Genomic DNA, 23,216 nt, shown 5'->3' with positions numbered 1-23,216 from the left:
CAAAGCAAAGAGGAGCAAGTAAGTAGTTGTTCATGTTCAATGTTCATAGAATAGAAGACAATTTACTACAGCTACATTTCCTCTTGATGCAATCCTGTAGGAACCTCAACAACTCTCAGGTAAACTGAATAAGCATATGTTCTCTGTAGGAACCTCAACCACTCTCAGGTAAACTGAATAAGCATATGTTCTCTGTAGGAACCTCAACCACTCTCAGGTAAACTGAATAAGCATATGTTCCCTGTAGGAACCTCGACCACTCTCAGGTGAACGGAATAAGCATATGTTCTCTGTAGGAACCTCAACCACTCTCAGGTGAACGGAATAAGCATATGTTCTCTGTAGGAACCTCAACCACTCTCAGGTGAACGGAATAAGCATATGTTCTCTGTAGGAACCTCAACCACTCTCAGGTAAACTGAATAAGCATATGTTCTCCACCATGTTTACACCAATCCCAGCGGCGGACTGATATTGAACAGACTGAGACTAGGCACGTCCCTGAAACTAGGCTCAAAAAAGACTGGAGGTTTCCTTATCCAACACTACTGAGCTGATCTGAATATATGTGCGCAAAAACCTGTTTTATAAACCAGATGGACAATGTGAGACCGGAATGCATTAGCAGTAATTATCACTACCTGAGAATTACACTGCTAGCTTTTAAAGTGTTAAACACAAAGAATATAAAACGGACCACGTCTTCATCCCAAAACCTGTGCCACCATCACACACAAACCCACACACCTTTGGGTTGTCCATGGGGTTGTCCTTCCTTGCATCCTTCTTGTCTCCCAGAGGGCCCAGTTTGATGTTTGGGCCCTTTTTGATTTGGTCCTTGGTTTGCCTTTACCAAGGGCAACAAGAGGACAAGTTGATGTTTGTTCCATTCCACTGCACTTACCACTCACATTAATGTTAGTCTAGTTAGTTAGACTACTTAGTTACATTTCATAGTCAGTGCAATCATAAAATATAGTACTAAAGTGCTATTCACTGTAAAAGTAACACAAAATAGACACATGGTTATTTTTATTATTTATGAATTACTTAACTTAATGTTTAGCTTTTACTCTACACTACTGCTATAACTACTCATGAATTACATTTACTAATGAGACACACCCAACACACCAGACAAGAAACACTGACACAATATTTATGACACGCATGAGACACAAAACCAAAAACACGTGAAGTTGATGAGACTCAAACAGGACTTACAAGAGACAGTCAGAGAAATGCACAAAAAACAAGCACAAAAAAAAAAAAAAAAATGAAGAAACATTTTTCACATGATCCAATTCATCAACATCCTACACACAAGATCCCAATGAGACACATGCTTGATTGAGACTCCAGACATACTCTGCGAGACATGAGCCTGGCAGTTATGAGACAATTGTGAGCTTGTCTTCATAAGAGGCTCAGGATCACCTGCTCTGAGTAACTCACTCGGACAGCAGGCATTCTAAGGGGGGAAATGGGGGAGAGAGAGGGGAGCTTGGGACTGCCAACCGGGCTGGCGAAGGGTGTCCCTGCTGAGCCTCTACTTACCTGGGAGTGAGGCTGCAGGCAGAGAACAGAAACGAGGAAGAGGAGGAGGAAGAGGAAGGGACGGGGCAGGAAGGCGCAGCCGCGGAAACATCAAGAGGAAGAGGAGAGTGGAAAACCACAGGAACACACGTTAGAGCTCACCAACCACATAACCAGGAAAGACAGAGTGGAGATGACAGTTCATCTCAAATCCCCCCACCCTTCCAAATAAGGAATACAAAACCCCCCACCCCCAGCGCACACCCCGCTCCAACCCCACTGAGGAACAGCAGCCGGTGCAGGATGCAGCTGCTCAACTCAATAGGACAGCATTGGATCGTTCAACCGCTGCCGAGCCTGTGAGGGGCAGGGGTGCCAACATGCAGTACCAGGGACCAGCTGAGCCAGGTGCCAGGGAGTGGGGAAAGCAGGGACACATCTGGGAGCTCAGGGGCCATGGCCACAGTGTGGGGGGGGGGGGATGAGGGGATTACAGAGGTCCACAACCAAACAAACAAACGAGGGGGGGGGGACACGAGACTCGATCTTGGTTCTGTAACACATCCAGTTAGGGGGATGTAGCCCTACCTAAGGACCAAACACCTTAAATCACTGATCACCTCAGGACCTGATCACCTCAGGTACTGCAGCGTGGAACCATGCAGGTTACAGGGGGCGGGGGGGGGGGGGAGCATTGGGAGCTTAACTCTGCAGGCCAGGGGGGAGTAGGAGCAGGAGCATGGCACACATGGAGCTACCAGGCATTGTGGTGGAGGTGGTGGGAGAGTGGGGGTTGAAGAGTGGGAAGGAGAAAACGGAAAGGGACAGTTAAGGAGAAGGAGGGGGGAATGGCTAGAGCCAAATGTGGGGCGTCGTTGGTGGGTGGACAGGTGGATCATGGGAGTAATGGAGGATAAGAGCAGATGAGCAGGTGGAATGGGCGGAGCTGACGCCATGACTTCAGGATGAGGGCTCTGCCCTAAAGACAGAGGCTCTATGCGAGACAACAGCTTACATCAAGCATTAACCAAACCAAACAAACACACAAAGAAAGGAAAGAACAATGCACGCTGAGAATGCACTGTGTGTACGTGTGCGTGTCTGTATCTCTGCGTGTACCTGCATGTGTTGTTTGTGAGATAGTGAGTGTGTTTATGTGAACAGATGAGTACACCGGTATGAAAATCAGTTCTGTGAAAACACACCAAAACAGTCCCCCTACACCAGTGCGATGTTTGTGACAGAACATAACCATAAATTGACCACTTCAATCATTTCGCGGAGATTCACTGTGATCTAGTTCGTGAGCATGGGATTCCTTGACCTTGGTGTGCTTTCACAATGGCACAATATACAGACCAGTGATGAGGGTCAGAGATGACAACATCTTGAAGGGTTTGACTTGAAAATATTAGGAATGTACCTCCCACATGTCTGTTCAGCTCTTTCATATCCTGTATTTAAACAATACATGATGTTACTAATATTACAGTAAAGACTGACAGATCAAGATAGATTCCTCATTTTCAAAATGCCCGACTTGATATAAATTAATCAGGAAGACAGAATGCATGCCCACTCTTTACAGACACATGCTCACCAAAAGGCTCATGATTTCACTTCATGAACACACACATCAACAAAAGGACATGCGCTCACACATACACAGCCACGGGAACAAGCACACGCATTCGAACAGATCTGTATGTGAAGGTCCTTGTGTTTCAAGAAAAAGCAAAGGAATGTTTCAAGTGAGCATGTTTTAAAGCAAGCCCAGCCACATAAAGATCCGCGGGGTCAGAAAGAAGCAGACGACAGACAGACAGACAGACAGACAGACAGACAGACAGACAGACAGACAGTTTTGGCAGACACAGTAGACACTTTTCCAAACGACACACAACTGAAAGGCAGAAAACACAAGACAGCCGAGCTGAGGTGTGCCAGGGCAGAGCACTCACTTTCCCAGGAAATCCCACACCATGCCCCCAATCTGCTGGGGGGCAGCGGACACAGAGGGGGTCGGGTCAGGGGGGGCTCTGCCACCGGGACGAGGGGAGGGGCGAGAGGCAGGGTTGGGGCCGGGGCCGAGGCCGAGGCTGGGGCCGGGGCCAGGGCCAGGGCCAGGGCCAGAGGCGGAGACAGGAAGATGGGCATGAGCATGGGTATGGGTGGGGATTGCAGGGCTGTAGAAGGGGATGGGATATAGGGAGACCGATGAAGAAAAAAGAGGATGATAAAGAGTTCGAGGAAGAAAGAGAGAGAGAGTGAGTGAGAGTGAGATAGAGAGGTTGAGTATGTGTAGGGGTGGACAGGAGGAGCAGGAGAAGTAGAGAGTGAGATAGAGAGGTTGAGTATGTGTAGGGGTGGACAGGAGGAGCAGGAGAAGTAGAGAGTGAGATAGAGAGGTTGAGTATGTGAAGGGGTGGACAGGAGGAGCAGGAGAAGTAGAGAGTGAGATAGAGAGGTTGAGTATGTGTAGGGGTGGACAGGAGGAGCAGGAGAAGTAGAGAGTGAGATGTGGGCGATAATAAAAGTGACAAAAGTGACGGCGAATGAGGAAGGAAGGAAGGAGGAAGGGGATTGAGAGAGAGGGACATTATGGTTGAGTTGCCGTGAAAGAAGGGAGCCAAAGAGGAGAGAAGAGAGGACAAGGAACAAGTGGCCGAGAGAAATGGACAGCAAGAGAAGTAAGAAAGGAAAAAGAGAGAAGAGAAATAGTGGGCACAGTGGCAGAGAAAAACAAAAACAGACACTGTTAATCAAGAGAACCACCAACTGTCACAACATGAGCATGACAAACAGAGAGAGAGAGACGCAATGGCAGTCTATCAGGGCTAGGGGCATATTTGTAGACGGACATGGCTAGATCCGGCCTGGTTACCGCCGTCAAAGTAGGGCCTACGGCGTACTTACATAAAAGCAACATTATTTCAGTGTTTACCATTTAAGGTGTGTTTTTGAAGGTAGCTAGGCCTAGAGTGCAGAATGCCGAAGAGATGTTTTTTTTTCCAGAAGGTCACCTTCTCACAACGACTATAGACACGACAAGTCAGCCTTCTAGTCAGCTGCAGAGCTGTAGGCCATTGCTGTAGCCTCTCTGCTGCATGTATACGCTACCCTTTCTGAAGACATTTTGAAGGGTACGCTACAATTAGTCTAGTGATTGACAGGACCAATCAAATCTATGATTTGCTGTGTGGGGATGGATGTGAAGGGGTGTACATCATGTCTTACACCTTCATAAACAAGCAGGCAACTAACACACGTTGTGAGACCATTGTGTGTTAGATAACTCTACGTGGCTACCAAGTTTCTGTCACATCAAAAATTCGAGGCATGTAATGTTATTCTCTGTCCTCAGTAAGCAGATAGGCTAAGCTTGCATGCAACCAAGACTATGTCTGTTCCATCAGGAAAAGCTAACGTTAGCTACTCTCTCTTACGCTAACATTACCTACTGTCTGTGATAGATGGCTATAGCTTATACACTGACTGAATATATTGTATGTCTTCATCCAGTATACTGCAATAAACACGTTTTACGACACACACCCGTTGTGAGTCCAAGTTTTACGACACACAGACGTTGTGAGTCCAAGTTTTACGACACACACCCGTTGTGAGTCCATGCTCGTGTTGAACAGCACGCATCAGTTCTGACAACGGTGGTATTCATTTTTTGAAACTTTAACATAACCAAAACATTGTTGCATTGTCTCGTCTGGAGTTGGACCATAATGTGTCTGTTCCACTCTATTCTGCCATGATACCTCAGCTAATTGTGGATGGGTTTAATTTGGTGAGCATTGGCCATTGTAATATATATGTCAGTGATATAATGTCACAATGATTCATACAAACTCGTCTAGGACGCCAACACCATCAGGACCGGCCCCTGGTTGGTACTCAGTCATGGGACAATAGGTCAAACATGAAACAAGAGATCCATGACTCAAGCGCAATGACTGCTGTTTTTCCCAGTTCATGTTGCTGACCACACAAACAAAACAAGGGAACAGCTAAAGCATTTTAAGCCAGCTGATAAGATTTTTCATGTTGAATTAAAATCCTGTGCAGTCACAGGCTAAGGATCATCAAAAGGTCAGGTGTGCGGCCTAGTTCAGGCTGACAGAACCCAACATGACAGCAGATCCACAAAGCACTGACAAACTACACCCCCCTCCACACACACACACACACACCATAACACATTAAGTACAGAGTTTAACGGAGCTCACACACATTATGCAGTCATCTGTTATTAAAGAACACAGCTCACGGTGTGATGCTGCCAAAAGAACTTCCCTAACCCATCTCAGATGATTGAAAAAAATGAAAACATCTTTACCACCCAGGAGATCTTCATCATCTGTTTCATCATCAACACCATCCTCAGCAGTGTTAATATCATTATTATCATCATCCTCATTTCCAACATGATCATTATCATTATAATCACTGTTAACCTTTCAGTATCACCATAATTATCAACATAATCATTACCATTACTCTGCATGTGTATTTTAAGATTCTTGGTCTCTCCAATTCTGAAAAGCCAGTACACATCTAAAATGTCAAAAAACTACTACACCGCTTTTGGTATCTCTACTGCTGAAAGTTTGGTTAAGTTATGGTAAGAGCAGGCTGGTTGACTCTGACATTAAATTGTTTCCTCTCCCAGTTTTCATCAACACAGCTCTTTCTGCTCACCTTAAAGCTGCAGTAGGGACCCCTTATAAAAATAACGTCAGATAATCTGTCAGATAATCTGTGAAAAAAATCAGACTCCACCTAATGCTCCTAATGCCATTTGCATGACCGAATCAAAACAACCAATCAGAGTCAGGAGGCAGGGACGTGCACAGGAATTAAAAAAGGGGCAACACGTTCATTTTTGTCACCGCCGCCGCGCCCCCGCCCCTGCACGCATATTTTGCCTATATCACTTGAAACTCTCACTAACCGCCGCCACGCCCCCGTCCCCTGCACGCATATTTTGCCTATATCACTTGAAACTCTCACTAACCGCCGCCACGCCCCCGTCCCCTAGACGCATATTTTGCCTATATCACTTGAAACTCTCACTAACCGCCGCCACGCCCCCGTCCCCTGGACGCATATTTTGCCTATATCACTTGAAACTCTCACTGACCGCTGCCACCACGCCCCCGTCCACTGGACGCATATTTTGCACTTGAAACTCTCACTAACCGCCACCGCCACGCCCCCGTCCCCTGGACGCTTATTCCGCGATTATTTTATCTAGGCCTACATGATGAAAAAAATATATATTTCCTTGCGGAGGGGCAACTTCAGTCAAGGAGGGCAAACGGGCAGTTGCCCAAGCAACCTTAGCCCCCTCCTGTGCACGTCCCTGTCAGGAGGAGTGTCTGACGGAGTGTCAGTCACTGCTCGTGCACCGGCTGTGGGCAGCCCCCCCTCTGCACATGCTCTCGCTCGATCAAGCTCAATATGTTCAGTGAGCCGTGAAGCTACGGGGAGCTGAAGGACCTGAAAGGATTCAAAACGGGAGTTAGGCCCGTTTCACACTGGCTGCATTGTGTGTGCGTTGCAGCTGCGTCTCACGTAGGCAGTGTGCATGCTCTAACCTGTAAACATGGGCGCCTGAATGAAAATCAACAGGTAATGCAGCCGCAACGCACACGCAACACGGCCAGTGTGCATAAGGGCTTAAGCCCAATTTATGGTCGGCTTTTACGCAGGCACGCAAGCACGCAAGACACGTAAGAGCCCCTAGCCACATTTCTGCCCGACAGGTTATTACCCCTGCTTGATTTCTGTTTGATTTGAGTTTTTAATTTTTTTACCATGAAGCTAAGATGGTGATGGTTACAGTAACACTCCATAGAGCATTTCTCATGTTACTGTGATGTTGCAGTCGAAATAACATTAGATTGTTTCCGATGCTAAAGCTACTGGTTAGCATTGTTTTATTTGAAAGTTGTTGAAAATTCCTTTGTGAAGAGCCCAGGCAGTCGTATCAGTCTGGTGTTTGTCCGGACATGTATGTGTGCCTGTGCTCTCACAGATAAATATTCCCATAAGTGGTTTGCTGCTTATTTAGCACTATTCATGACCATTCATTCACATCTAAGCGCTACCATCTAAGTACTAGTTCTTTTACCAAATAGATATTGCCATATATTGCGATACACAGCAGCCTCCTCTGCAGGGCGGGTTTTGGAGGCGGGGCTGGAGGGAGGAGGAGGGGCTTGGAAGTTGTACTCATTCAAATGTTCAAGCTATGGAGTGTTACTGTAACCTGATTTTTTCACAGATTGTCAGTCTTATGTACTTATGTCAGGACACATTGAAAGTTTTAGCAAATATGACAAAAAGTTATTTTTATAAGACTTCCCTACAGTAGCTTTAATACCATGGATAATTTAATTGAACGGTGTACCTTTCGAGTTCAGCTATCTTCTTGTCCTTATCGTTCTTCTCAGTCTCCACCTCCCGAAGGATCTCCAACAGTCGCTCCACCTCCGCCTGGGATTTCCCAGACTCCTCCTTGTAGAACACCACCTCCTTCTCCAGGAGCTTCACCCGATCCACGAACTCCACGGGTTTGCCCCGGGAACTCGGGTGATCCACCTCATGAGCCTTCTGCAAGGCAGCATCATGGCACTGTCACAGAGGCTGACCCATCTCAGAAGGATGGAAATAGGACACACTACAAATAGGCCTACTTTATCACATAGAAAGGTGTGCAGTACTAGAGTGTAGCACTCTGGTTTTAGGCAAAATCTTTCATAAATCTGCCCTTCAGTGATTATGAGGTTCTTGTCTGTCCTTTAAGAAATTGATATTCTGCAAAGTTATTTCATGTACTATGCACAGTTAGTCTATAGCTCACTAAAACAAAATCAACTACATACCGTATGTGAAATTTCTTTGCACTGTGATCACTGTTATCACATGCAGGCAAGCTCATAGCATGCCAGCATCTGTTACATTTCCTCCAAATTAAAATAGTGAACCTACAAGTTGGGCTTTGTTTTAAAGTTGCCATCAGTAAAACACATACAAGTAAAGCTCCAATAAAAACATCAAAGCAACAGCGAAGAACATGACTACACAACACCACAGCCTAGACGAATAGAGATGCCACAATAATATAGAGGATGAAAACCATTGAACAACAGAAGCATTAAGACACTCCACTCCACACCATCACTGCTACAGGCACACACAACACATCTACACAGTTTCAGCAGTGAACAGCGCTCTCAATCGGGTTCCTGTCGAAATTCTGCCAAATCAAACAATTCTAGTAAAAAAGCAAAAAGCATCCTAGAGTAAAAATATTAGTAGCAAACAAAGCAGCAGAAAGCATGCAGAAAGAACAACATGCACAACTACAATCAGTGAATCAGCTGTACAGTCTTGCAATACTGTCAATGTGACACAGTGCAACGCTTTTCTTTTTTGTGTGATTGTCTAGACAGTAAGTCTGATAAATATGGAACTAATGACATATTTTAAGCATGAGGATGAGGGATCCAAGTCCCCTAAAATCAGCTTGAGGAACATTAAGGTTCTCCACAGTAGTCCACTACTACTGAGTATAAACAACATTGATTGTGTGTTTTTGTGTTGCCCTGTGTTTTATCATGATTTAAAAATAAAGAAGTGAAAACATAGTTAAACTATCACAGCAAAGAGTTGTGAGAGAGCATGATGGTCTTTTCACATATCAAATCACTGCATATATATATCACTACATTGTGTGGATACATTACTTTCACACAAGCAAGATGATCGCAAAAGGTGGGGAAATTACGCTAACAATAATCATGTTCATGTGGAACAAATCATTATAGAGTATAGATGCTAATGCTACAGGGTGTGTGTGTGTGTGTGTAAACAGTCTGGTAGGGTGGCGCGGCCTTCAGCAGCAACAGTGTATGCATGCGTTTCAGAGGGCGGTGCAACACACAGTAGTGTGAGCCTTCCCCAAAACAACAGGGCACAGAAATAATCCTAACATGGGTGTCCTCATGCTTTCAATATGTGCTGCAGAGTTCTATGAAGGCACTTACAGGGTTGCTCATCTGACTGAACAGCTGCTCTGCTTGCTACAGCGCAGAGGCAGGGAGGGAGGGGGGATCATTGGGAGTGGGGAGCGTGAGGGGGAAGGAATAAGGGAAGATCCGGTAAGACAGGGTTAGCACTGTTGTTAGCATTCAGCTATCAAATGTGGCAAGCTCATTTCAGCGCACATTTTGCAATCCAGGCAAACGGGGAAAACCCCAAAGATAATCAGGTAAGAGGTATAATTCAGGAAATATGGGGGTGAAGGTGAGATGACGCACTCTGCAGTGGTGTATCTTTATCTTATTTGTAATGTACACAATCCATCTGTGAAACCGTGTTGAAAGGCAAGGTGCAATGCTGCATGACTCTCAGGTAGGACTCTGGGTCATGACAGCTTGCTCATTATTACAATTGAGGAGATAAACTGCAAAATAGTTTTCACTCACTTTGGAGAATATGCTGCTTCCTGTCCGGCCAATGAATAATTACTACTTTTGTGGTGCTGAGAATTGTTTTCGCTTACATCCTCTGAAATCTGTTCAGGTAAATTACCATCATTTATCCACCAAGTGGGTGTTAAGCCATTTTGCAATTCCAATCCTCATTTGCAAACACACAGTTTACAAGCCACTGCAAATTGCTTGTGTAACCCATATGAGAAATATGACCAATGAGACAGCCAAGAAATCCAGTGGCGAAAGATAACTCTGGTACCATGGTGTATGTTACAGGAGGTGCAACTATTTGGAGAGACAGGGCTGATGAACATAAGCGAACATGCATGTTAGTAAAAGCCTTTTCACATTTAAGGTACCATCACCCTTGATTCCAGATTTTTTCCAACCTTTGCCTTTGAAAAGCTCAATATAAATCTTACATATCCACCATACCTATAATGTGATCATTAACATTAACATGTAAACATGACACACACACACACCTCAGATACAAATTGAACACACACACACACACACACACACACACACACACACACACACACACACACACACACACACACACACACACACACACACACACACTTCAGATACAAATTTAAGGAGGACCTACCTTCTGCAACTGTGTCTCCAACTTACTGCACTCTTCTTTCTTTTGCTCAATGGCAATCTCCAGGGATTTCAGTTTGGAGTCTTTCTTGAGACCCGAGGAGGCCAGGGAGGAGGCGTGCTCCTTCAGGTCAATCAGATTAGACTGAAGCAGAGACAAGAGTCAACCATCACAATTACAGAATCGCCAATATCCCCAGCACACTAACACAACATACACACAACCCTACCAAACATTTTGTCAGCACAGGGCGGAAACATTTGAACAAACTGAAAAAGAAACATTATCTCATCTCATGAGCGCCATCTCACCTCTTTGTCAGTCAGCTCCAGCTGCAAGGTGCCAACCCTCTCCTTTAGGTCCTTGTTCTCTTTTCTGTAGGCCTCCACCTCCTCCAGTCTCTCCCGGTCCTCCCTCTCTCTCTGATCCTTCAGGCGCTCAATAATCCGCTCCTGGGTGGGAAGAGACATTAATATTGAATGTTAATATTGTATGAATTGCACTTGACATCCACATCTGGTCATCTCATTAGAGTAGAGAGGCTCTGTTGTAAGTACTCTATATCTGTCAAAGTCAACAAATCAATACAGTGGAACCCCCCGTATCCGCTGATCCGGTAACCACGGTTTCAGTTATCCACAGTTTACAGTGGCCTTAAAATGTTAAGTGGAAAAATCCAAAAATAAACTGTTAATACGTTTTAAAATCGGTGCTATTCTGAGTAGCCTTTCAACACTGTTGCGCTGAATAGGCCTGCGTGACTCATGTCTTTAAACACATCTAATTTCTTGCGTATGTCTGTATTTGATTCGTTCATCATGTATGTACATGAAAGTTAGATATGGTGTTTGCTACAATCTGGCGGTTTCATCTATCCATGGTAGGTCTTGGAACACATCCCTCGCAGATACAGGGGCCTTACTGTACTGTCATCTATTGAAGCTATCGCTATTAGCTATAGCTATATAACACTACATGGAAAATATTCCCATAAATACATTTTAAAGCCACTTTTACACCACATTTTCACACCTATTAAACTTGAGTACTCCTGGAAAAGAAACAGAGCATCTTACCCTGAGAATCGCTTTGTTAAATATAGTTGGACAAAAGCAACTGAAGTGTGGCATAATGTGCCCCCCTCTGTAGCATCTGTGTTGATTCATAAATCTCACGTATTTTCATCTACTTATTCCCTCACCCATATGCTAAAAAATATCTTTTTTCCCAATAGTGCTAATGTTGCACCTTTTCGGACAGCGCTTCCTCCAGGGTGGCCAGAGCCGTGTCTGTGTTACTGGAGTCTGTCTGCAGAGACTTCACCCGGTCCTTTAGGTTCCCCAGCTGCTTGTCCTTATCCCGCAACTGCTCCTGGAGATTCTCGATCTGTGTGTGTGTGTGTGTGTGTGTGTGTGTGTGTGTGTGTGTGTGTGTGTGTGTGTGTGTGTGTGTGTGTGTGAGTGTGTGTGTGTGTTTGTGTGTGCGTTCATGACAGAGGGGAGAGACAAAGAGAAACGACATCAATAGTGAAGAAACCAAGGAGACATCATAACAGCAAAGACTAAAATAACTCCACTGAATTTTCCAGAGAGCTTTAAAGATGAACTGATGCATCTTATCTGTCCATTTGGGGCTGGAGAATAATCTAATATTACTGAGAGAGCAAGAGGTCAAAGTTCAAATGGCTGAATAATGTTAGAATATTGTTGTCATATATTTGAAGTGAAAAAAAAAACAACATGAAAAAAGGTTTACTGAGTAAGAAGTGTAGAGAGGTGGCAGAGGGGTGAGGCAGAGGTGAAAAGAGTACTGCTTCTGGCTTTATACATAGAAAAAAGCTCTCTTAAGTGACGCGTAAAGTCCAAGTGCTTCTCCACATCACGCGCCACATCTCAGCCTCCTCACTGTCCCCCTTTCACCTCTGTGTGAGGAGCCCACTGCTCCCTGTCAGTCACCATCCACTAGCTTCAACACACTGTAAAGTGCTGTGCAGATAAAGGTGGCTGCATGAATTTAATACTTCCCTCCTCAACTCAGTCTGGCCTTAAAGGCGATATATATACCCGAGGGGGAGATAAACACATTAGAACGGCGGGACAGCGCTGCGTGGCCTCCTCTCCTCTCTCTCTCTGTTTTCTTTTTTCAGCCCATCGCATCTCTCCGTCTCTCCCAGGAGGCCTCACCTTCTTCTGGAGGACGTTGATCTTCCTCTCCTTCACCTCCAGCATGTCCTTCATGTCTCGGATCTCCCCCGCCAGCGTGCCCTTCTCCTCCGTCAGGTCCTGCAGCTGCTTGGTCTTCTTGTTCAGGAAGGACTCCTTCTCCTCCAGACGCAGCCTCAGGGCATCCACCTGCAGGGGCAGAACACACTCACAGCAGTCATTCTGCAGCCCTCTAGGTCACTTCCTTCATCACTTATGCCTCCTGTTTTTTCTGCAACCAAAGCACATCTGACTGGCTCTGAATCCAGGTTGCATTTTTACTTACTTTCTAAACCTGCTTTTTACACACTGTAGGAATTCAAGCCCTCTTGAGAGTCAAACACCTAAGGATCACTAGTCACTGTATCACTGCCATGCTCCACAAGTTTCAGGGAGAAGACAGCTAACAAGGACGTCTGCAAAGCAGAACATTTAAGTCCCTGGGAGGTAGGCATTTAAAAAAAAAAAATGGCAAGCAGCTGTTTGTTTCCTAAAAATCGTATCTCCTAAATGAATATTGCTTTATCGTTTTGGCAAACCACTTGCATTGTCACTTTTATTTACTGAGCAATAGTGCCAAGCTTGTTTGAGTGTCAAAAGACGGCGATATCACAAACATTTATAATACTTCGATGTTTGCTCTGTTCTGTACTAGTCAATCCGGAAAGTAAGTGACTTTACACTAAACCATCGTCACCCCAGTCAGTGAGCCGCAGTGTCAAGTGAAAGCTGACCTCAGTCTGGAGGATGGCAGCGCGTTGCTCCTTGGCAGTGAGGGACTCTTTGAGGACTTCGATGTGCTGCTTGCAGTCAGAGTTCTGGTTGTTCAGAGTCTCCAGCTTGGTCTGTAAGGCCAGCAGCTCTGACTCCTTCTTTGAGAGCTCCTGCTTCAGCTGGTCAATCTGCAGAACGGGGTGGGGGGGGGGGGGGGCACAGAATAAAACACACGAATCACAACATGCTAGCACATTGTGGAGTGTATTTACATTATATGCGTGCTTGTGTTTCTCGAAGTATTTGCAACAAGGATGTCATTTGTATGCATGGGTGTGTATGTGCATGTGTGTGTGTGTGTGTGTGTGTGTGTGTGCATGCATGTAAGCGAGGGAGTGTGTCTAGTGTGTACGTCATCTATCAGTGCATGCGTTCTAGACGATGGCAGCCAGAGCGCTCCCTTTCTGTGAGGTGGTGGGGGCCAGCTGAGCTGAGCTGAGCCGTGGAGCTGATGCTCTCCACCGGCCCCCCCTGCATTCATCATCTATTATACATCCCCTCTATCTATGATTGATGAAAGAGCCGCTAAAAATAACACAACAATCCTCACCGATGCCTCGCAGATGCTGCCTGTTAACAGCACCGCTACTTACTGTACACACACAGGGACACAAACACACACACACACACACACACACACACACACACACACACACACACACACACACACACACACACAGAGATGTACATACACACATTCATCTCCCACCCTCTCTTAAGTGCACACCAACAAACATACAGAGATATGCATACAAGCATCCACGCACACACACACAAACACTCAGGCATAAACAGATACAGTACACACATGCGGACACCAATCACCTCCTAGACATATCCAAATCAATCAACTCTCTCTAACAGTGGCAAACACAGCAAACACTGAATTACAGCTGAACAGAGAACTAGACGACTCCAAGTGTGGAACGCGTATAGTTGTAAGTCACGATACCATTCTAGTACGCTATAAACACCACAACCGGACACACCAGGATACATGAGATACAAGAGCTTTGGCTATGCTGAGTAAAAATGAGCCATTCTGCGGGCAAACACACTGTGCTGTATGCTCATTGCACTGATGTCAAAATCCAAGAGCTCTAAGCTGCCAGTAGGTAACCTTAAACAAAAGAGATTAAGTTGTGCTTTTATTGTTGTTTGGTGGTACTTATAAAAACCTGAGGTGAACCTTCCTTATCTACAGCATGCTCTCTTCTGTGTTGACAAACACAGGCACATGTTGCTCTGGCAGTCCAGCACGGTAGCTGCCGACTCATGTCCTTGCTAATAAATGCAAATCTCACGCTAGCGTTGACAATATCATGGCTTAGCAACGCAGACTTAGATTTCAACATGCACAATATCTGAAGTGATGCTGCTGCTGCTGGGGCTTTCCCCTAGTGGTCCTGAAACCATGCTATCGGTATGTATGAGTGGCGCAGAGTTGAGGCGTGACAGTAGTACCTTGCTCTTCATGAACTTGGAGTGGTTCTTGTACACCTCCATCTGCTTGATCTCCTCCTCACGGTCTTCTGTGTTCAGCAAGCCGTTGGTCTTCAGCATCTGGATCTCGTCCTCTAGGTCGCGAATGTTGCGCTCCAGCGACGCGATTTTGCTGTCCTGCACGCAGCCAAACGAGAGCACAGACAAGCAACCATTTCTAATTGCCCGACACAAGCAAAACACTCCTGAGATGGTGGGCGAGCGGAATTCAAATAATCTTACATAAGACACCTGCGAGAGAGAGAGAGACAGGAGTACAGACAGAGAGAGAGCGAGCGAGCGAGGAAAGAGAGAGGGAGAGACGAGGCAAAGCATTTGAAGTAGTGAAGAGGAGTTTCATCTTGCAGAAGAGAGGGGTGAACAAAAGAGAGAGAAAGAAGTACGAGTGAGAGTGAGAGAGAGAGAGAGAAGCTGCAGCATTTTATGGTGAAAACAAAAACAAAAATCCCCTCTTTTCTCAGCTGGAAAGGATTATTACGCTAATCACCATTTGGAAGAATTGCGCACACATCCAGCCCCGGCACCAGAGATCAACCACAGCAAAGCAGAGGAAGAGGGAAGAGGGGAAGAATTAAAAACAAAAAAAACACAAACAAAGTGAACGCAATGCTTCCCTCTGCTCTCTGGGCTGCAACTGTGAGAGCAGTGTTGGCTTCACAGCTTTTTAAATAAATAATAGCACGTCTTTAAGATTAGCCATGCTCCATCTCCCATTCCTGCAGAGCCCAGAGAAAAAAGAACCTCCCCTCTCTCTCTCTCTCTCTCTCTCTTCCACTCTCCGTCTATCTGTCTTGCTCTCCATGTATCTGTTCATGAACTTCAGGGACAAGCCCAGCAACTATCAGGGGCTCCGATGGGAAAGAGGCCGACCACTACAGAAGAGGGAGTGACTCAGGGGGAGCACTAAGAGGGAGCTAGAGGGGGAAGAGAGAGCGAGAGAGAAAAAAACTGCAGAAAAAGAGCCACTGCAGTCCAACACATGTTTGTGTCCCGCTATGTGCCTCTGGACCCAGTTCAAATACACTGCAAAAAGTATTTGCAGTGCGATGTCAATACAAATTCTAATTCCATAATACCTTAAAAACAATGACATAACTATGTCCATTAAGACTGTATACATACAGCAATGCTATCATCATCTACTTAGACAGAGGGATTGTCATTTCATAACTTGCAGCTATAAGAATATGCTTACATATTCTGAATTTAACAGCAGCAGTAGCACAACTCTTAGCAATTAGCTTTTTTTTTTTAACATAAAACACATATGACGTGCTATGACAGAGGAAAGAGGAAGAGTGACAGGGCTGTCTCCTCCTGTACCTGAGTAATGGTGGGAAACTGCTCATTTCACTGTGCAGCACACGTAGCTTTCTTTCTAGATGTCTCTAAACTCTCTTTTTCTGCTCTTCTCCTCTTCTCTTCCCCGACTGTCGCTCTCCCTCACTTGCACACACAGACAAACAACCTGCTCCTAGGGTATTCCCATGGCAGCACTAGCTCCCTGCTCACCAAGTGTAAACGAGTAGTGAGTGCACCTGAACATCGCCATGGTAATGGGTGGAGGAGAGGACGAGAGAAAAGTTTGCTGCAGTCGGGGTGGACCACAGATTAGTAGGGAAGCTGGAGCTGAATCTCTCTCTGTCTTGATATCCATTTTATTTATTTCTTCAGAGTAAACATGCAGACAAATGATCAGCAGCGGACGCTGGATAAACAAGACTGTTGAGTGCCCCCTGGGTCACGTGCTTACAGCAAGGGACTTTGGGTATTACACAGCAGCACCAATCACACAAGACTAGCGGGTGCTTGTGTGCATATGTGTGTGTGCTTGCGTGCACCCATATGTGAGTGTGTATGTGTGTGTCTATGAAAAAAGACCGATATAGAGCGGGAGAGAGAGAGAGAGAGAGAAGAAGAAGAAGGGAGAACGAGGGAGCGGGGGGATGAGGTCATATCTTATTTTTAGACGGCAATGTAAGGGCTCTGCAGCCTCTGAGCTTGATTCCCCTCAGAACCTCAGAGGAGTGCCATCGCTGCTGGCTAATGAGGCTCTCTCTGGCCACTGGGTTCACACTGCTTTACCTGCTTCTCACATTTTAGCTTCAAATTACTTGAGTTAATAGTCTGTAGTTTGTTGTTGTTAATATAGTGATCAAATGTTAACCCTTTTATTTAAAAACACAAGGCCTAATTCATTGACTCTCCTGGATAAAAGCCCAAATCACTGTTTTTCTGATAGTAGCAGCACCATATCTTATTTAATTCTTCAGCAGTTGTAACAGCATTAAGGCTGAGGTCTCACCTTCATCTCAATGATGGTCTGTAGGGCTTTTGTTTTGCCTGGGTCCTGGTGGAGCTGGTTCCTCCGATGCAGCTCCTGCAAGTTGAGATGTAACCACAGATTTGTCTCAGTGTCTCATCATTGCTCTAGTAACTATCGTCTCCAGACCCCTCTATTACACTGATGAGACTCTTGGAATGATCTCCCATTTTCAAAAGCAAATAATTGGGAGTTATTTAAAAATTTAAGGATTCATTTCAACTCTAATATCATTATGTCAATAGGCTCGCTACATATTTCCAATGTATTACAGCAATGTGTGTGTGTATGTGTATATGTGTGTGTGTGTGTGTGTGTGTGTGTGTGTGTGTGTGTGTGTGTGTGTGTGTGTGTGTGCCTCTTCTTAGGGCTGTGTCACTTTGGCCCCTATCCACACTGTTTGTAGCACTGATGTGGTAACTCAATAGTAACCCTTCATTTAAATGGAAGTCAAGAGTAGGCCGTCTCATCACTGACTTCTCTCAGGTGCATGTTCTCCTTCTCCTTCTGATCCAGGATGACCTCCAGGTGGCTGAGCTGGGCCTCAGCCTCCGCGATGCGCCGCGCCCTCTCCTGCTCCTCCTCCTCGGAGGCGCGGTGACCCCCCCCCGACGGCAGCCCCTTGCTCTGCAGCATCTCCAGCAGCTTCTTGATGGACTCGTCGCGCGCGCCCAGCGTCTGCTTCTGCGTCTCGATGCGCAGCTCCATCTCCTCCAGGGTCTTGCGCAGCAGGAAGAGCTCCTTGGCCTGGCGGTCGTGCTCGGCCTGCAGCCGCCGGAAGTTCTCCTCGGTCAGCTCGATGGTGGTGAAGTGGTCGCCGCCCCCGAGGCGCCCGCTGTTCTCCTGTTGTAGCAGGTGGTTGAGGTCCCTCTGCGTGCGCAACTCGTCCTGTAGGGCCTGTATTGTCAGCTGAAGGTGCTGAATTGAAGAGGAGAATGAAAGGGAGGGGAAATAGAGGCCAGAAAGAGGGATGAATGAAGGAGAAAAAGAAAAGAGAAGAACGGTTGGACACATATGGTCACGGGATCATTTGGGTGACAGACAACATGTGTATACTCAGCTAGTATGTGGTATGAGGATCCTTTGGTTCCTTAGCATGCCAGGAATGTGGAACCGAAGTCTAAAGCCCACACATACTGCACCCTGTAAACAACCAAACACAATCTACACACTCTCACTGGATGAACTGATAAAATACTGTTTAAATTAGAGAATTAATAGAATTATACACTGAATGAACTCAATTGTAAGTCATTTTCAAAATCCAGCCACACAAGAGGTTTTAAACCTTGTGTTTAGACACAAGTGGGAAAAAAACTGCCATCTAAACAGCCATCAACTGATAACCATATATATTATATAGAGAAGAGTGCCAAAGTACTAAACTGTATCATACAGTATTAAAAAACATTTAAACGTATGTGTCCTAAACTGATCAATAAACATTCTCCCTCTGAAATAAATGATAAATTCAGATAAACTACGTCATATGTCAAACTCATTTGTTTTGACGTATGATCAACATGCTACAACAATCACAATCACACAAACACAGAAAACAGGGAAAGAACAGGAGAGAAGCTTTTTTTTTCCTCCACCTCAGCGCCCTCAGGTTCAGGTAGGACCTGGACAGTAGTGAAACACAGTCAAACTATGACAGGAGAAACAATCCAGACTCCGGGTGGTCAGTTAAGCTGGTCCGGTAAGTCATGGTCTTTTGATCACAGGAGAGAAAAGGATGCAGAGAGATGAGAGGATGAGGTGATATTCGTGGAGCAAATGTGCATGAGTGGGCTAGCGACCGGAGCAGCTGAGAGCCTGGTTATGGACTCGAGCCTCAGGCTCTGTGGGAAGTGGAGCGCATCATTGCCTCCTCATTCCTGGCGGTGGCTGCACTCCCTCTCCTTCCCAGTAGAGGGCACTGAAAGATTGACTTGAAAGTCAGTGTGGGAATAAGCTTGGCGGTTGACACCCAACAAATAGAATGTTGGCATCAGGGCCACTGAGGAGTCTTGCCATCTCACAAAGGCCACAATACAAGAGGAATACACTGACAGACAAAAGGGAAAATGGTGGCAGGTGAGCATTTGGAAACATTTAAATAGAACTCTAGCGTCTAAGCTTGAGAGAGTCTACAGAGGTTGTATATAGTCAAATTCAGAACACATACATAGGGAGTAAGGTGGTGGAAGATACAAAACGCACGAGACATTGAGGGAATTCCCTACGCCCTGCTGGAGATGTTTAACACAAAGGTAGTACTGGGATAAAAGAGAGAGTGGCAGGGGAGAGACCGGAGAGATCAGGATCAGAAACACACTACACACACCGCTGGGTGGCGTTCTATGTTCTGCACCCTCAACTGCGGTTGCAAACATAGCCAACAAACCTTAGTCCTCCTGGCATCCAACAGCTGCAGACCGTGATGGCAGAAACAACGGGTCAGAAAGTCAGAGAAAGGAAGAGAGAGAGAACAAATGGATGGAAAACACAATGTCAGAACAGAAATAAAAAGAACCCAAGCAGGTGGAAAAGAGTAGAGAATATTGAGGCTATGAACAAAGCAGAAAGCAGCATTAATTCAATAATCTAGATGCTTAGTAAAAACCATACATTTTTTTAATTCTGCAGTTGGAAACCCCTTTTTGGAATGAACAAAGACCATTCGCGTTTTTTAATGTCCTGGAATGTCAACTTGGAGGCAGTTCATTTGTTGTTTTGGCAATTGCATAGACAGAAAATAGGAAACACAAAATAGGGCAATTGCAAACAAACCACTTACTGCTCTCTTAATTACATACCAAGCGCTTGTGAAGCCACTTTAGTGACGTGGAATCCCGTGCCACCTAAGCTGTTGGCCTGCCATTAGAACAAGCAACTGGAGATCCTTTTTGGTTTGTTTGTTGGTGGGAATAGTAAATCTATGTGGGTCCTGAAACCAAAAAACTCACTACAAAAAAAATTCTTCAGTCAGCATCATCGCAGCCTGAATGAGGCAGTTCAAGTGTCATTTTATGATGTTTGGGTTTGTGGTTCGCTGTTGGTTCTGATTCGGCCTCATTATCGTTCTTGAAATCTATGAAATGTAGCCACTGATCTCTGTATGGTGCAGTGAGATGTTTTCACCAGCAGAGGGCCAATGTCCGCGTCGCAGGCTAGATTAGCTGCATCTCCTAAAAAACGTGCCAGTGTGTCTTATTTCCAGGTCTCTGGGCATCATGCTGCCTTACATAACCATGCCCTTTTCAGGCCAACCCACTTCCGCCACTGAGCATGACATATACTGTACATTCAGGGAAAACACTCATACATGTATACAAATGCACGTGACATTACGCATGCTTGCTTGCACAAGAATACAAATATTCACTCACGGACACACACACACACACACACACACACACACACACACACATGTACACAAATACTGTGCATACATGCCTACACACACACACACACACACACACACACACACCTGTACACAAATACTGTGCATACATGCCTACACACACACACACACACACACACACACACAAACACACCTGTACACAAATACTGTGCATACATGCCTACACACACACACACACACACACATACATACACACACACACACACACACACACACACACACAACGAACCATTTACCACCATTACCAATCACAAGCACACATCTACATCTACATATGCACTGAAATAAGTGAGTTATACTGATTAGGCCTGAAATGATTTCATATAACAAATAATCAATAGCTAAGCAGTAATAACGCAGCGGTAGTGAGGGAGGAGGACATGATCAAGGGAAGCGTATTCACAAACTAGTTAGGGTCCAAAACAAAGACACATGAAGCCAATTAATCAGTATGAATCACTCGAGACTGTCGGTCCTCATTAGGACGAACGGCATCCAGCGGAGCTGAAGTGTGCTGCTTCATCTTTATCACAGCTCCACACACACACACACACACACACACACACACACACACACACACACACACACACACACACACACGTACGCACACAATAATTTAAAATACATACATTGAAATATAAACACCTACACCCACACGTGCCAGCCCATAAACACACACACACACACACACACACACACACACACACACACACACACACACACACACACACACACTCGCGCACACTCACACAACGAGAAGATTAGATTTCCCTTAGGGAGGAAGTTCATAGAGGGCACTGCACTTCTTTTCCTGGCCAGGTTCTCTTTCTCTTCACTTCCTTTATCTCTCCCCTCCTCTCCCTCTCACTCTCTCTCTCCATCCTTCCCTCTCTCCCTCTCTCTCTCTCTCTATCTGTTGATCGATACCCTCTCTTGCAGGAGAAGCATTGGAGGAAGCACTCCAATAATTCCATCTGCATAATTAAACTTGTGGTTTCTTCTGCACACAAGCCACAGATACCCCCCGCCACCCCTTCTTCTATCTGCCCCCTCTCTCTCTCTCTCTCACTCCCTCAACCCCCCATCTCTGATGACCTAAAAGGGGGTCACACACGAGGACCCCTGGGAGGGTGTCTGTCACTCGTGACTCAGCGGATGCTCGTTGGTGGCTTTGGCAGCGCCTGTCTCTCTAGAGAGGGGCTCGCTTTTGTCCCCCTTTCCTCTCCCGCTCCTTGAAGCGAGACGCCGGAGGCTTCCGGAAAGCTCCGAGCTGAACCTCCTATCCGTTGCAGAAGAGAGGAGGCACATCACAGTGGACATGACAGGCCTAGCGGCTGCTGTGCTTCCAGCCAACAAGAACAACAACAACAACAAAATAAACCCAGTCCTGTCTAAAACACAAGGTGAAGAGCCTGGCTGTTCTGAGAGACAAACATAAATACAGAATTCGGAGGCACTGCCAAATCTGTCTGTTTTTGATGCGGAGTGTATCATCACTGCTGCACTGTTTGTTGGCAGCATAGCACCGAATACCATCTGACAGCCTGTCCACTATGGCAGAGGGAGAGGGAGAGGGAGAGGGAGAGGGAGAGGGAGAGGGGGAGAGAGAGGGAGAGGCAGAGGCAGAGGGAGAGGGAGAGGGAGAGGGAGAGGGAGAGGGAGAGGGGAGGGGGAGGAGGTGCACCCATGTGCCCACGGAGGAGCATCGGGGAGCGGGGACAGCTGTGGCAAAGAGCTGGGATGTGTGTGAGCGTGGGGCTGTGTTTGCATGCATGTTCCAGTTACATGAACAGCAGAGGTCCTTCTCTGTCTGTCTAAAAACATATTCTATTTTACTAGGCTAATTCAATTGAACCCTGTTGTGTACATAAAACATGTATTTTTAACCTGATTAAGGTGGATTTGGTGGCATCAGAAATGAATAAGACCTTATAAAACCTATACTATACGTTTATATCTAGTTAACATACATTCTTCTATGCTAAGCCTTGTTTTAAACCCTGTACAAGTATTGGTGACTTGATAGTATCATGCATTACATTACTGCACTGACCACTCAACAACCCACTAGCATGCTAACATTCAACTTCTTAGTATGTGGTTACTGTCATGTGTATCTCATTCATGTTCTCTCAGTCACAGTAGTGTTGAACTGGACAGCAAAGCTACAATGGAAAGCTATGGCTCATCTACGACTTTCAGCAGATGCTTTATCTATCATTTACCTACATTTCCCTCGGGATTAATAAAGTATCCATCTATCTAGTATCTATTTATCTATCTGGGTAATTGCACACTTGAACTCGAAAGGCTCACTTCAAATATCTACTGTCTCAACATGAGT

The 23,216-nt window shown here is 45.6% G+C and overlaps 1 protein-coding gene across 1 annotated transcript in view; it reads right to left on the bottom strand.

Annotated features, from left to right (window-relative positions):
* Positions 1-23,216, bottom strand: part of erc2 (ELKS/RAB6-interacting/CAST family member 2) — a gene marked incomplete at its 3' end in the record, with an annotated part of 39,458 nt that overhangs the window by 1,614 nt on the left and 14,628 nt on the right. The window contains exons 3-15 of the mRNA XM_031568576.2: positions 19,853-19,876; positions 17,941-18,381; positions 17,446-17,520; positions 15,102-15,257; positions 13,598-13,765; positions 12,846-13,013; positions 11,911-12,048; positions 10,974-11,114; positions 10,666-10,806; positions 9,603-9,638; positions 7,964-8,166; positions 1,558-1,569; positions 748-847 (exon numbers count right to left, since the gene is read on the bottom strand). Coding sequence (XP_031424436.2) covers positions 748-847; positions 1,558-1,569; positions 7,964-8,166; positions 9,603-9,638; positions 10,666-10,806; positions 10,974-11,114; positions 11,911-12,048; positions 12,846-13,013; positions 13,598-13,765; positions 15,102-15,257; positions 17,446-17,520; positions 17,941-18,381; positions 19,853-19,876 — 1,803 coding nt within the window. The remainder of the gene's footprint in view (positions 1-747; positions 848-1,557; positions 1,570-7,963; positions 8,167-9,602; positions 9,639-10,665; positions 10,807-10,973; positions 11,115-11,910; positions 12,049-12,845; positions 13,014-13,597; positions 13,766-15,101; positions 15,258-17,445; positions 17,521-17,940; positions 18,382-19,852; positions 19,877-23,216) is intronic.

The sequence above is a fragment of the Clupea harengus genome, chromosome 5, assembly GCF_900700415.2.
Source record: "Clupea harengus chromosome 5, Ch_v2.0.2, whole genome shotgun sequence".
NCBI classification, from domain to species: domain Eukaryota; kingdom Metazoa; phylum Chordata; class Actinopteri; order Clupeiformes; family Clupeidae; genus Clupea; species Clupea harengus.
The sequence above is the reverse complement of the archived record's forward strand: the minus strand, read 5'-3'. Positions and strand labels throughout refer to the sequence as shown.